Source organism: Centruroides sculpturatus, unplaced genomic scaffold (assembly GCF_000671375.1).
Source record: "Centruroides sculpturatus isolate CEXI.00-Female unplaced genomic scaffold, Cexi_2.0 scaffold245, whole genome shotgun sequence".
In the NCBI taxonomy this organism is placed as follows: domain Eukaryota; kingdom Metazoa; phylum Arthropoda; class Arachnida; order Scorpiones; family Buthidae; genus Centruroides; species Centruroides sculpturatus.
In genome coordinates this window covers 168,223-184,071 of record NW_019384465.1, presented here as the reverse complement: position 1 = coordinate 184,071, position 15,849 = coordinate 168,223, and the positions used below count along the sequence as shown (strand labels likewise).

Here is a 15,849-nt window from a genome sequence, read left to right as displayed (position 1 = left end):
CGATCCGTGTCGACCGGACTGTTTTCTTCCATCCTCCCCGTGTCCTCGAAGCTTATAAGTATGTACTAACGATTCCTCCAACTTCCATCAAACCTAAACGTGTTTTCTCTGCAGCTGCATATATGTGCAACAAATTGAGAAGCAGATTTGGTGATGAGACACTGGATGCGTTGTTATTTCTCAGATCATATTTTCGCAATTCAAATTAGAATGTTCCTATTAGATTAGTTTTCAGTGCATTTTACCTGTCAATGTGCCAGCCATCTTGTTTTGCCAGTGTGGTTAATATAGACCCGACGCCTTGAATTAGAAATAAAATTTCTAATTCAAGTTCGAAGTGCCATCCCTGAGATGTTTACCAGAGGAGAACACTCCTCTGGTAGTTAAGTCCTCTGGAAAATTTCGTAGGAAGAAAAGGAATCGGTAGGAACTAATTTGAATTGCGAAAATATGATCTGAGAAATAACAACACATCCAGTGTCTCATCACCAAGTCTGCTTCTCAATTTGTTGCACATATATTTAAGAAAAATGTGACTGATTAATATTATTTTCAAATACATTTTGCTAAGAAACTTACTTTACTACCTACTTACTAGGTTGTTATATGAAAGTAGTCTATTTAGTCGATGTTAAGAGANATATTTAAGTTTTATAAATGTAATATTAATATAAAATTATAGTTTAAAATTTTTTCTCTATAAAACATTTTTTGATACATCCAATGAAGAGCGATCACTTACGTTTGAAATTGTCCAATCAGATTCTTCTCGGTTGATTTAAAAGTGAATTTTGGTCTGTTTCAAAGAACTTTTGTTTATGTGGTAAGTTTTATATCTTTGGCAAAAAACTGAACGTTTAATTTATTAAATAAACTTATAAACGAACGTATTTTACTTAATTACTCCATAAAATAACCCAAAATGTGAAATTTTCCTTTATGTTATAGTTTAAATGTTAAAAGTTTAAGTATCATCCCTTACATGGAACAGATCTTGCATGCTGTTTATTAAATTTAATTATTATTATTAAAAAATTGATGAGTAATGTGAACCTCCATTACTTATTACACTTACACCTATGACTTACCCTGTATATATCATTAATTACTTCCATTTTGGATATGTAACTTGAATACATGTAAATAACTCAATGTGTTTCATTTTTAAGGAACAAAAATAATGTCTAGCTGCAAAAAGAATGGTCCCGATGGCAAAGATGAATCCACTTGCGTGAAAGTGGTGGTTAGAGTTCGTCCGGCGTTAGAGTCGGGGATTAATGATCGCAAAATTATCAGAACGGTGGATTCCAAAATGCTGATCTTCGATCCAAAGGAGGAAATAGAGTTTTACTTTCAAGGGCAGAAGCATTCCGCGCGTGATTTCAGTAGGAGACCCAATAAAGATACGAAATTCATCTTCGATCATGTATTTGGCGAAGATTCGACAAATGAAGAAGTGTTTGAATGTACTACTAAAAATATGATTAATGAATTGTTAAATGGAATAAATTGCTCTGGTAAGTATTCCTCTTTTATCTAAGTTCGATGTGTATGCATATTATAATGTTTTCTGTATGAGAGATCTTTTCGTTTTCCAATGTGGAGTGTTGGAAAATGAAAATATATGTATATATGGAATGTTTTATATTTATCATAAAATTTAATAAATAAATAAGCTAATTATGTAGCTTTACATGAAATTTTTAGGTATTGATAGACATCATTAGTGTCAACTGTCTGTTAGTATCACCAGTTTTTGATGTACTGACAGAAACGCTACACTTTAGTATATGTACTTTAAAGTACTGTTAATCAGAATCTCCTATATTTATATTTATTAACTATTGAAATGTATTTTAGTACAAGAGAGACACAATAAATTTTTACAATCACATACATTTATTCAACTCTAAAGATCTGAAACTTTTTCAGTTTTTTAAATATTCTTCTTCAGTGTTGATGCAAAGTTGCATTCTTCTAAACTAAGAATTAAAACAGATAGTTCAATCTATTTTTGATAGGGTATTGATGCCCTCTAAGAAAGATTAACAAATATCTTCAACTGAGTTAAATTTATGTCATTTATTAAATTATATATAGAAAAAGTAATATGGGAATAGGCTAAATTTGGATTAACTGAACTCCAGAAGCCTGTAAAGATACCAATGTTTTGATAGTTGTATGGGCCCTGACATCTTGTGGTGGAACAGGATTTTCATAAACCAGGTTTTGGGTGGTTCTTAGACCATACTTCACAAACTTTTGGCAGACATTTTGAGTTATGTCAGTTAGATCAACTGATTTTTGATCTACCAATTTGACCATTGTTATTTCAGCACAATGGTGAAATTGGTAGATCAGTTGGTGTGCAATTGATTCAGTAAAAGTGACAACTATTTGCTTTTTATCATTCTTAGAATGGTGTTCCTGTTTAGAGAAGATGAATATGAACACCAAACTGTACTTTGTCTCTTTGTTTCAGGGTCAAAACATATTATATCCAACACAGCCAAGTCTTGTTACCTGTTACTATGTCCCAAACTGAATTTGAAGTTCCTTTCCTTGAATTTTTTTAACATGAATTTGTTCCATTGTGTGCACACTTCCTTTATTTCTTTTTATGAATGTGGCACCCATTGACAACAAGCTTCCTGTAACCATGATGGTCATAGATGAAATTTTCAATATTTCTTCTAAATGTTCATATGTCAATTGACAGTCTTCTCTACTTTAATACTTTCTCCTCTTTGACATTTTATTCAATGATTGATGTTGACAGGCATTTTATCTTTAAAATTTGTTTTGTTCCTTCTAAGTTTATTGAACCAGTTATAAACTGTTTGGTCTGAAAATGTCATATTTCCAAAAGCTTTCAAGTGTTTTATTGATTCTTTGGGGATAACTTTGATATAGACATAAAGCAGCATAGTGTGGAAATGTTTATGTGGCTATTTGAGAAATAGTGGGAAGTGTCATCTTTATTAGAGCCATCTAACAGCCACATTGCTTCTAGCTGCATGAAATTTTTTACATGGGTGTAAAATTATCATGGCTTTTAGTGGTATCATCAACTTTTGGCCATCTTACTCTGATATTTGACTAAAATTTATTGAGTTCCTCTTATGTATGGCCTTGCCTCTGACTTACTATTATGTTTCAGACAATTTTACTAATCTGTCTTGTGGATCATGACTAATTAGCCTTTCTCTAGCATAGATGTTGGTAATAAAGCAGTTTTATAATGACATATCAAATGGGTTCTGCCATGCTTGGGAAATCTGCTTTTCTTCTTTAAAGTTTACATGCTGTTTTTGCATATTTGCTTTAATGTTTGTTTTTCTGGACTTTCTTCGGTCTGCTAGGTGAATTTCAAGGTTAGAAAGTTTTTATTTGTATATTACAGCACAGTTTTCTGGCATAAAGAACTTTTTATACTTAAGTTAATAGACAAAATATATCAGATGACTTGCATCTATTGTGATTATCATTTGTAGAGCTCTTCAAAATGGCAATTTATCCAGATACATGTCTTGAGAGGTAGTTTGTTTGTCATGTTATCTGATTTGTTTGAGTAAAACACACATTTGCTGATGAAATTCATCAGTAGCTTGATGAAGTATGTACAAGGTGTGACAATAAAATTTGATAAATGGAAATGTTAATATTAAGGNATAAAGGTTTTTTCAATTTATGTGAGTTTAAAGAGATCTCAGTGATGCTTAAAAAAGAATAAATGTAACATGAAGACAGTGATTTTAAGTCTGGTTAGTCTGACTGTAAGTCTGATTAGTTAGAGTGATTAAATTAACTAGGTGTATACCGTAAAACACGTTGATTTTTGTCTAAATTTTGATTTTTGATTTCTGTAAGATTTTCTTATTTTTTATGAACCCTCAATACCGAAATAATCCCGGGATCCCGGGATTGAATAAGTATAATCCTGAAATCCCGGGATTATAAATAAGGATCGGGATCGAATTCCCTAATGGTGATAGATTTAAAAATTTGATCCTGCTCCAAGTCTGTGCATCTTTATCACAATCTTTACAAATTGAGAAGTTAACATAATGGTTCTGACTTCAGGAAATTGTTGTACATCAAGTTGTACATCAAGTTGAAGACAAATGTACAGTTATGTTTTGCTGACTTACAGGGGGAAAATCGTTACCCCTTGTCAGGAATGACCTAGGTGCTCTCATGTATGTGGGTGGTGTTGTAGGAGGCAGAGAATACAAAAGTGCCTTTTACAAAACCATTATTAATACAAAAGTTTCTAACACAGATAAAAGGAGTCCTTGCCAGATGACAGAAAGGAAATTTATCAAATGTCCCGAACGTTCAGATGTGCTGATTTCCTATGCATGTTTCGTCCGTCAGGTGGCCCTGGGGCAATGGCAAGTTGGTGGCTGATGAAACTTTCCTGGCACACATGGAAACTTCATCGCTCTTGTTGCTTCTGATGATGACATTTGGAGGGATGAGGAGACTAAGATGAAAATACCTGCTTGTTGACAAGTACAGGAAGCAGGCGCCTTGACACTTATAGAGAGAGTGTGCTGTGTCCTTGAATACTGGAATTAAATAAAGTTTCACCCTTGATCACCTACTCTGATTGGTTGCTCTCTCATCCTCACTTTCCAAGTGGTTGCTTGCCTGTTACTAATGTAATAGGATTTCAACTTGGATCGTGGGAGATGTCAAACTCGAAGTGAATCTGATCTCCCAATTGGAGATGACCAATCTTGGGTCTCACATTTCTCCAATTGTTTGTGATGTCATGTTGCGACTTTAAAACAGACAGTTTTTTTTTTCTATTTTTTTTTCTCCCTTTAACAAAATAATACTTTTAATGCAAATTTCAGTGGAGGTTCGGAGCTGTTCAGGACCGCACACTATTTCAAGTGAATGAATTTTATGGGTGGATGATGATAGATGTCTCACAGAAATGTGTAATGTCTGTGTTTGTCAAAGTTATTTGCTTTAAAAATAATGAGTTATTGGATTGAAGTCAGTGGTGGTCAAAGTTATTGATCTGAAGACCATTTAAACAAATCACTTATCCTGTAAATATTACCTTAGATAATAGTGTTCCAAATTGTATTTTAAAATATTTTAGACATTTGGTAACCTAATGTAAGAGATATATAATGCATGAAAATATTCTTCACTCTGGCTAAACAGCATCAAATTATATTTTGGAAAAATGATAGGTCAGTCTGTAGACAAAGTGGCTGCATTGAATTATTTGTTTAAATTTTTTAATTTATACTAATAATAATATTGGAAAATATGTAATTTTGTTTAACAAATAAATGAACCATTAAAGTTTAGGTTATTAAAAGTGATTGTTTAAAGGTGTTTTTGACCATAGTTCAAGTTATCGTCAACTAAAAGAATGCAATGAATCAAGTAGAATACTTTTACATTTGAAATTGTAAATTCAAGTAAAGATGATAAGATTTGTATTTTATTTGAATAGAACATATTTTTTGTTTATAATTATATCATGTTCCATCTTTACATTGTACAGTACATAGTATTATTGTATGAAAGTGGATTACTTTCATACAAATTTTATATTTTTGACTAAACTATAAAATTTGAATATTAATAAACTTTTTTAATTATGTTAGTGTTTGCATATGGTGCAACTGGTGCAGGAAAAACATTTACTATGTTAGGATCATCATTTAAACCTGGAATAGTATTTATGACTGTTATGGAATTATATAACAGAATTGAAGAAATAAAGGATGATCAGATTTTTACAATAAAAGTCTCTTATTTAGAGGTTAGTTTTTATAGTTTTTATATTATTGTTTATATTAATTTTTTACAAAATGTTGGATTGATCAAAAAGCTAGTTCATTTGTTGATGGTGATACAATCAGTGCATTAATTCAACAGAACCCACAGTTTTTCTGGTGGTTTAACAGGAAAATTAGAAGGGTTATTTTTTGCTAAGGGATTAGTTATTGGCTACTTGCATATCTTAGAATACATATTGTGTTATGATGTTTGGGAAATAGCTCAGTGTAAATCTGATAGATTGAATATATATTTGTGATTCTTTGCTGAAATGTGATGGATTTGTTCTTAAAACATCTAATTACTAATGATGAAAATGGATGGTTTATGATGTGAAGTGAAAAAACTCATGGGGAAAGTCAACTGACTCCTCTGTAATGAAATCAAAAGCCAGTTCACATGAAAGGAAGGTTATGCTGAACACAATATGGGATTGGCAGGACATTATCAATTATAAACTACTACCTCAAAATCAGATCAATAATGCAAAGTAGCCTTTGAAGGAAAACAGCCAACAATAACAAGGAGAGTCTTTTCAGCATGACAATGCAAGACTGTGTGTATCTTTGCTGACTTGAATAAAATTATTCAAATTTGGTTGAAATGTTTTCTGCCTTCCCCATATTCTACAGTTCTTTCACATTCAGATTACCCCTTATTTTGATCTATCTGGAATAGTTTTAGGGGAAGTAGTTCAATAACTTGGATGATGTGAAAAACTGATGATATTTTTTGAAGAAAAGCCCAAAATTCTATTAAGTGAAACAATGGATCTATCCAACAGATATACTAAAGTTATAGAAAACAAAGATGGATACCTAATTTAATAAAGCTATTTGAGTATTACTTTTGTCTAAAAACATGAACAAACTTTTTGATCAACCCAATAATTATTTGGGTTTTATGCTAATTAATTAATTTTTATAAACATGAAGAGCATCTGAGGATTCATTAATTAAAAATGAGTATTATTTGAAGAATTCAAATGCTAAAATTTTATATTTTTATGAAGAATGCCTTTAATTTTGTTATAGGTTTACAATGAAACTGTCAGAGATTTATTGAATCCATCAAATCAATTGATAGTTAGAGAAGACCCACAAAGGGGTGTTGTAGTTAGTGGTCTCTCCTATCACCAGGTAATAAAGAAAATTAATTAGTCAATTGTCAATATTTTAAAATGTATAATTAGGGCAAATATTTTTATTTCATATTAAAACTTTTGTCATACATTGTCAGCCAACAGGAGCTGGTCATCTCTTAAATTTACTTCAACAAGGAAACTGTAATAGAACTCAACATCCAACTGATGCAAATTCAGAATCATCACGATCACATGCAGTGTTTCAGGTAAGAAATTATTTAATGAAATAATTTGTTTTATACATTGAATGGACATTTGTTCATTTTACTTTTCAGCTGTTATAACATAACACTAGAAACTATTGTAACCTTGTCAAATTTGACCTTCTGGGTTTTTGCAAATTTCAACATTTTGAGACCCTATAAACCCAAAATTTTCAGTATGTATGTTGACATCTATTTCATTGTATAACACAGGATGGGATAAAGATTAAGAAATGAAATTTGGCTTGGTTTCCTGTATATAAGGGGCATTGATGCTGTTAAATTTTAGATTATGGAACTCAAGCAGGTGAGGCAGTAGAGGAGGTCATGTGTCTTATCTTGAACAGGGTCAGACTTAATGAAAAGTTTACTCATTATTAAGCCGTTTTTTGCTGTTTTATAATAATTAATAATAATATAGAAGTTACTTTTTAATAAGATCTTATAACAGATGTCACCGTAAACAATTTTAACTTTTAGCTAGTTCCTAGTATCTTTTAAATGGAGATTTTTTATCATACTTTAATAAAATTACTCCTTTTAGGCATTTGTTAGTTCTTAAATTTTATATCCTAGTATAATTGAAAATTATTGGACTAATTAATGATTTCCTTAACCTCCTGTTTCAAGTACTGGGAAAGTTGAGCAAAAGCCCTTGACATCTTCTTTGTCTTTTTTAATATTAATAATATTGCCAAACATTTGTCTTCTATTGTAATTACAATAGAAGTAGTGTGTTTGGATCTGACTCAAATACAATTTAGTCAAAGCATAACAACATTAAATCATAATATGTAAAATTATTTATAAAATTAATCATTTTGGAAGAATATATTTATGCTGTTATGAAAAATATGCTTGAATTTAACTGTTACTTCCATTATTTCTATAAAATTTTACAAAATAAAAACTACCTAAATACAATAATTTTCTTCCTATTTATATAATATATATGAAAATTTTTAATTATTTTTCCTATAAATAAATTTCTGATCAGTTAGTTCAGAAATTATATAATAATTCTAAGTGTTAAAAATAAATTTATTTATGATATGAAATATTTTAAAGGTATATGTGCAACAAAAAGAACACACCAAAGATTTATCTTCTGTAGTTCGAATTGCAAAAATGAGTTTAGTGGACTTGGCTGGATCAGAAAAGGCAAGGGTAGCTTTAGGTGCAGCAGCAAGACTTAGAGAAGGAGCAAATATTAATAGATCTTTATTAGCACTTGGAAGTTGCATTAATGCTCTTGCTGATAGAAAGGTAATTATTTATTTCTTTTTATTAAAGAATAAAATATACTGATTCTTGTAATTCTGTACATAATTTTGTTTTTCTATTGATAATTCATTGATTAAATATCTTTATTTGCTTTTCTCAGTTCATAATTTCAAAAAATAGGCCAGTGTATAAGATTCTAAAAGACAAGATTCAAAATTAGTTACATTTTATTGAAAAATTACTAGGACATTGCACGACTTTGCCATATCACGATAGAATTGAAGCATAACCAGAAAGAAAGAAGTGATTCTTGTTAGGCACACAAGAGGCAATCCTTGTATCTGACGATCATGGACTGGCAAACTTTGCATGCGCCTTCACAAAAAAGGCTATCTTTGTACCTGTCGGCCACAGGAGAGGTGATCTTTGCACTTGCTGATACAAAGATGTGATCCAAGAACAAAGCAGTAGCCATTGATTGCTTTGTTTTTGTGTTTTGTTCATTTTTTGCACCTATTTTCTGTTAGGTGCCTTCAATGCTGTTTTTTATTTTTTTCCCTACCTTCTGTTAGGCTTGCTCAGTTGCATCAGAGAGCATGGACATTGTAACTTTAATACCTCTATATACCAAAGTCAATGTTCCTATTTTTTACATTTAAATGGTTCCTCATTACATTTTTGAATTCCTCATCACAATCAATGGAAAATGGTAAAGTTTTATCAAAATTGGTCAATTAAATTTTGAGAATGAGCTCAATTCTATAAGCCCATAAAAGGCATGTTAAGCAGGAGCATTGGAGCTTGGAGCTTGGAGCTTGGAGCATTGCATGACATTGCTTTGTTGCATGTGCTCATGCTACAACTTTACATCTTGAAAAACAAAGACATAGACTCCCATTTTTTATTACATTTTTGGATTCCTCATTACAGTTAATGAAAAATGACAAAGTTTAATCATTATCAATCAAACAGATTTTTAGAATGAATGCAATTCTTTAAGCCACATAGAAGAGGCTTTTCTAATGCTCTGCCTCAATTAAAAAGATCATAGTTTTAATTCAAATACAAATAAAAGATTTACAAGGTTTGAAAATAACAGAGTTTACAGGGTGATTTATAACAAGTAATGTAAAACATATCTTGGTTGACTGCTTCATCGTGTAATAAAGAATTGTTTTGTTCATGTTTCAATTCATCTTTTCATTTTATAGAGATATTCCATATAATAAATGTTCAGTTCCAAGTGAATCACTCTGTTTTTAGTAAATACTTCTTAAATCACTGACATGTATTTATTCAGCATCTACTTTATGAACTGCTATGTTTTTGATATATGAAACGTTAAAAAGTGATTCATAGAATCATTCATTCAAGTGAATAATAGAGAAGCAGTTGTCATAATGAATAATAAACTAATTTAAAGCAAAGAAACTAGAAGAAACATCAATTATACATTTTTATATAAGTTAACACTATTCTAATTTGAAACAGTATTCACATTTTATGAAAGTATTTAAAGTTTTGAACAAGTTTGTAATGGAAACAATTAGTTTCTTTATTCTCTCATAAACAAAGCTTATTTTACATACATACATTATTGTTGTTATATAAAATATAACAAGCTACAGTGTGTAAAATAAATCCAAAGTAAACTAAATGTACTTACTTTTCCCTTTTAATTATTTAATTGTTTTTACATTAGATGAATAGTTAGTTTATATTTTAGATACTATTTATAAAATTATTTATTTAAAGAAATGAGCATATTTACATAAAACTATTTATAAAATATTCTATTTTGACATAATTTTTTATGTATATTTTAACACAGTTGAGTAAATACATTCAAGCCAAAAAGAGTTTAGTTTGGTTCTACTTAATGCTTTTGATTGTGTTGTTGTTGTTGTTAATTTTCAGAAATTATAAAATTAAATATACAAAATAAATTTTCTCAAAATTATTTTAGAATTATTAAATTAATTGACAAAAATGTTTCAATTTTTTAGAATAAAATTAGTTTTAAAAAAGTATTTTTCAGAATTGAAGAATTAAGTTCAATTTTTTGACATTTAAATTTCCTGTAGAATATTTCAAATATTTTTTTTATCTGTTAGCAGAATAAAAATCATATTCCTTATAGAAATAGTAAACTTACAAGGATATTAAAAGATTCTCTTGGTGGTAACTGCAAAACTGTGATGATTGCTGCTATAAGGTAAGTTTATTCATAAACTGAATATAGAATTCAACATTTTATAAGAGAGAAAAAATATATAATAATTATTCCAAAAGGAACAAATAAGACTTTGTATATCTTTATTACAATTTTAATATGTATTTGACTTGATTTTTGATATTTTCTGTTTATATTAGTGTGTTTAGCAGTTTTAAATTTTTATCTGAATATTCTTAACATACTCAGAAAATTTACAGAATGGCCCCAATTTATAAACATGCCTCATTTCTGAAAATCTCTGGTAAATCAAAATCTGAAAACAGGGATGAGCTTTTCCATTATTTCTTATGGATGAAATTTTTATCTCATTCTAGCATAATCCAGTTACCTTATTCATGCTCCTCAAATAATATTAAAGTGCTATAAAGTGTCAGTAAAGTTTACCAACCAATGGTTTTAAGTTAAATAAAATAAAATGAATGTTGATTAGGTACTCACTGATGTAAAAGAATATAATTTGAGAGAAGCAAACATGATATAAGCAAATACTTAAGTTAACAAACTATTTAATGGTAAAAACAAAAGTTAGTTAAAACAAGTAAAACAAAGTAAAATGAATAAAAGAAAATAGTTTTTTAATTAATGAAATTATAATCACTGATTGAAAGTTCTTTACTATAGAAATAAAGTTTACTAAACTGCACAATCATGTTGAAACAAATACAGTACAATCTTGGTAATTTGACATATACTGTACGAAACTGGAACAGTATTGAATTAAGGGGATACCAGATTGGAAGTAAGATATTCTTTTCAATTTATTAAACTGTTGAATATGTTTGTTTATTTGCATGATATTAGTACATTATATTAATCAAAAACATATAGAAAAGCAAGAAAATGTGAAATTAAAGCAAATTTGTGTAGTCTCAGATTACAACTTAACCTTTATATCATGTCCAAGCTGAGGTGTTCAAGCTTGAGCTTGATATCATGCTTTGTTTTGTGGGGAAAATTAAGTTGGAAGCTTATCTATTATTTGGGAATAGTGCTGGTAATACTTGAGAATTTGAGTAGTGTCAGATTACTGGATGTGTTGAACTGCAGCACTCTATCTAGTGAATGAAACAAAAATAATGGAAACTTGATTCTAGGAGTTCTGATTGGAGTGCATGGGAATTTGTCTCATTGCAGTCATGATTAGAATATTTCATTTTTTAAATACATATATTTGTGCTTGTTGTATTGAATATTTTACCTTATAAATGGAGAAGAAAGAAAAAATCAATGTACAGGAATTCAATACAAGTTTGTTGTATTGAATTCCTGTACATTGAGTATTTGTAAAAACAACTTATGCTGAATTACTACTAATTCTTTTAGGCTATCTGTTTGTGATATATTATTAATTTTTAAATTGATTTTTATTAGAATTTGGCAATTCTGAATAATTAATAATTTTGTTAAAACATTTTTCTTCTTAGTTAAAAGAATTACAGTACATATAATATTGATAAATCATTTAAAATATAAAAAATTTAAATTACAGTAGAGCATTGATTATCTGACTCAATTGGGGACTTGGGTTGGTCAGATAACCGAAAAGAAGGAAAAAAATTATTAGTATAGTATATTAGTATATCCCATGTAATTAGTTTATTGGTATATCGCTATTAACCAACTTCGTGTTGAATTTTCATCAATGTTTAGCCTAACAAATTTTTTTTTAAAATAATAATTGTCGCTATTGTATCGTTAAAAATTATTTTAAAATTATTTTATTACCCACAAAATAAACCTCATAATTAGAAAATTAAGTCTCATTTAAATGCAGGCCTCCCTTATATGGTTGAGCCGTGTTGCCAGCTAAAACATGCAAAAATTTAACAAAAATAATATTAAAGTAGCCAAGACATAGCCAAATATTGTAGCGTCACATCACTAGCGGACATTTGAAATTTGAAATTTGCAGACTAGAACGGTCGGTTAACCGATGTGACGGTTAATCGGGGGTCATATTATCGATGCTCTACTGTATTGAAAATTATAACTAATTTTTAGTATAGATTGCTATTGAAAATCATAAAGAATTATTGATATCAAAACATGATATTCCTGAATTGTTTCATTTTAATAAAATACTATAAAAACCGTATTGAATATTTATAAGGATATATTAATTAAAACAAAATAGTTAACGATTTGTTATATTTAGGGCTATTTTTCAGCTGTAATGTCCTGGTACACCATACTGACAGATAGCATAAAAAAGTATTGCTAACTCATATTTAGTACTGTCAGTTAAGTAAAAATATTCTATAGAAGGTATGTTCAGATGAGAAACCTGATGACTAGTGCAATAAAAACAAAGGAAACAAACTAGACTTTAGTGGTCACAAAAATGCATAGACTGATATGTGCTGACATAAAAAAGTAAAGTGGATGGGGACTTTCCTTTCATTAGAGGCTCTTTTGATAAATGGATAATATTATCTTATAAATTTCTGATCTGTTACATTCTAGTTAAGAAACAAGGTACAGAGAGGACTGATGATGATATTTTAAAAAGGAAAAGTTAAAAATATGGTTTCTACTGTAAATGGGTACCATTGAGCAAATCAAAACTAAATCCATTGGAAAATAATGTAAATAAAATGAAAATAACATAAATATAAATGTGTACATTTAGAAAGAAAAAATAAGTAGTATTAAATATTTTTTTTAGTTGTTTACTAAACCATTGTTTATTAAACCATAACTTTAGTTTTAGTAACCGTATATGCAAACTCTAAAATAGCTTTTGATTTGATGTGAACGAATGAATAAAGTAGCCTATAAATATTAAAAAATAATAATAAAAAGATACAAACTAATGTTTTAATGTTGGAATTTTATATTTATTAGCTCTACAACTGAGAGTTATGATGATACCTATAATACTCTGAAGTATGCGGATAGAGCCAAAAATATTAAATTAAATGTAAGTTTCTTCTAAAATTTTACCAGCTCTAATAAATATACAGTGGGTGATTGGTTAACGAACATAATCTGTTTCAAGACTTCGTTCACTATCTGAATTGTTCGTTAACCTATTATTGATTTACTGTAGATTTCTATGGGCATTTGATAATCTGTTCTGGAGACCCCCAAAGATAAAAAATTATATACTTTCTTACTATGTCTATTTATATATAATAATAAAAATACATATATACGCAGTCTTGCATTTTTATCAGTCATGTTTTTTCTGTTTGTGAGGATTAATTAAAGAATCTCTCTAATGTCAATTGCTTTTCTCTCTTCTTCAGGATTTTTCAGAAGTAATTAATAGCATTGTTGTCATAGAGATCCCTAAGCCTATTAACCTCAACCTGATTTGGATGCCATTCTAAGACCATTGTTCTGACATCCTCCCACTTCTTCAAAAGATCTTTAATAGCAGATGTCGGTATTAATCCTGTTTTTCAGAAGAAAACATATCACCTTTCGAAAATAAAAGCTGACACAAAATTTAAGGAGTGCCTGCCTGACACTCACATGAATACTATAAAAAAGTTGTTTCTGTCAGAAAAATAAAAGGCTGGAATTACAAGAGAGAGTTTCAAAGTTCGGAGGATTACTATCTGNAGAAGAAAACATATCACCTTTCGAAAATAAAAGCTGACACAAAATTTAAGGAGTGCCTGCCTGACACTCACATGAATACTATAAAAAAGTTGTTTCTGTCAGAAAAATAAAAGGCTGGAATTACAAGAGAGAGTTTCAAAGTTCGGAGGATTACTATCTGATTAGTATATACCAGGCTGAGTGTCGATGTCGATGTCTCCCATGCTAAGAAAAGTTTTGAATTGCTGCCTGAAGACGAGGGAAAGTCAATTGGTATTCATTCGATAATTCATTATTTTATGTTGCTGTTTCTTGTGTTTATTCTGTGAGGTGTTTATTATCTGAACATGTGTTCATTATCCAATTTGTTCTTAGTCCGAACTGTTCGTTAACTGATCACCCATTGTATAGTAACTTTAATATTTAAATTTTGTTAGTTAACTTATAATTGTTAGTGATTACAAATTATATTATTAAATGCATGTATTTCTATTTTTGATAGTAAATTGTCTAAAATTTTTTAAAAATCTGTGATTAGATGGATATATAAAATTACTTGAATCATTTAATTTACTAATCAATCTGTTGACAAAAATAAAATGTTAACATTTTATTCAAATTATAGAAGTTATAAATGTGAAACATTTTACAGATTAATTTATCCATCTTCAATATATTTTTGTCTTAGATAAATCAGAGATATGGAATTCTGACAGAGAAATAATTTCTAAAAATACATTAATAAATTAATTTCTTAAATTTGGGCTTTGTTAGTTTAGTTAAATGTCAACTTATTAGTAATAATAATTATGTAATAAATCATTTAAATAAAGTAGCCATTCAGCCAGATGATTCATATAGATCATTCAGCATACATATTCTCCTACTACTATAAAGCCAGCTTCACACATTCTATATTTGTCAATTGCTGAATTATTGCCTGTTTGTCTCCTTTGATTTGGTATATTATATTATATCAGTAAGGTGTGTGAATCTGTGAATACTGAATATTGGTCACAAGTAAATCATTCATACTACTTGTTATTGGCAATAACAAGCAAATATTCACCAAATGTTCACTTGTTATTGGCCAATAACAAGTGAACACCAATATGGCTTCTTAAGCCATATTGCCATATTAATATAAGCCATATTAATAATTGAATATGGCTTAAGAAGCCTAGATTCAAAATTTTTCTGTATTATTATTATGTTGGGTTTTGTGAGTTATACTCGGTTCACACTGGTGGCTGTGTACTATGCCGGACCAAAGTCAAGACATAGCAACCAAAACAAAGCTAAAATTAAATAAGTGTGTCAGTGTGTGTGTCTGTATTCAGGAATTTCCTAACAATGTGGCATGTATTCAATATAGTGGCCTTCTGTAGTGTGATGTATGTATTTCTCTCCAATTGTAATGTTCCCAGGCTTTTGTGTAGTGTGTGTGGTATCACACCTGTACAGGAGAGAATGACAGGTACAATAAGCACCCTATCCATCCTCCACAGATGCCTTATTTCCTGGACGAGTTCTGTGTACTTGCTAATTTTTTCAGTGCATGTGTTTTGTACATTGTGAGTGTTTGGAATGGCTATGTCTATAATATATGTGATTTTATTGTGTTTGTCAATGAGTGTGATGTCTGGTCTGTTGTGATAAATTGTTTTATCTGTGATTATGGCTCTGTC

At 29.5% G+C, this 15,849-nt stretch overlaps 1 protein-coding gene across 2 annotated transcripts in view; it reads left to right on the top strand.

Moving 5' to 3' along the window:
• Positions 1-710: 710 nt before the first annotated feature.
• The window catches only part of LOC111621011 (kinesin-like protein KIF18A), a 25,998-nt gene continuing 10,859 nt past the window's right edge, over positions 711-15,849 (top strand). The window contains exons 1-8 of one of the 2 annotated variants that reach the window (XM_023363049.1): positions 711-823; positions 1,170-1,517; positions 5,634-5,791; positions 6,843-6,947; positions 7,048-7,158; positions 8,224-8,421; positions 10,497-10,594; positions 13,460-13,535. In XM_023363049.1, the coding sequence (XP_023218817.1) occupies positions 1,181-1,517; positions 5,634-5,791; positions 6,843-6,947; positions 7,048-7,158; positions 8,224-8,421; positions 10,497-10,594; positions 13,460-13,535 (1,083 nt within the window). In that variant the 5' untranslated portion in view covers positions 711-823; positions 1,170-1,180. Of the gene's footprint in view, positions 824-1,169; positions 1,518-5,633; positions 5,792-6,842; positions 6,948-7,047; positions 7,159-8,223; positions 8,422-10,493; positions 10,595-13,459; positions 13,536-15,849 lie in introns of both variants that reach the window. The other variant, XM_023363048.1, reaches the window with a different exon arrangement.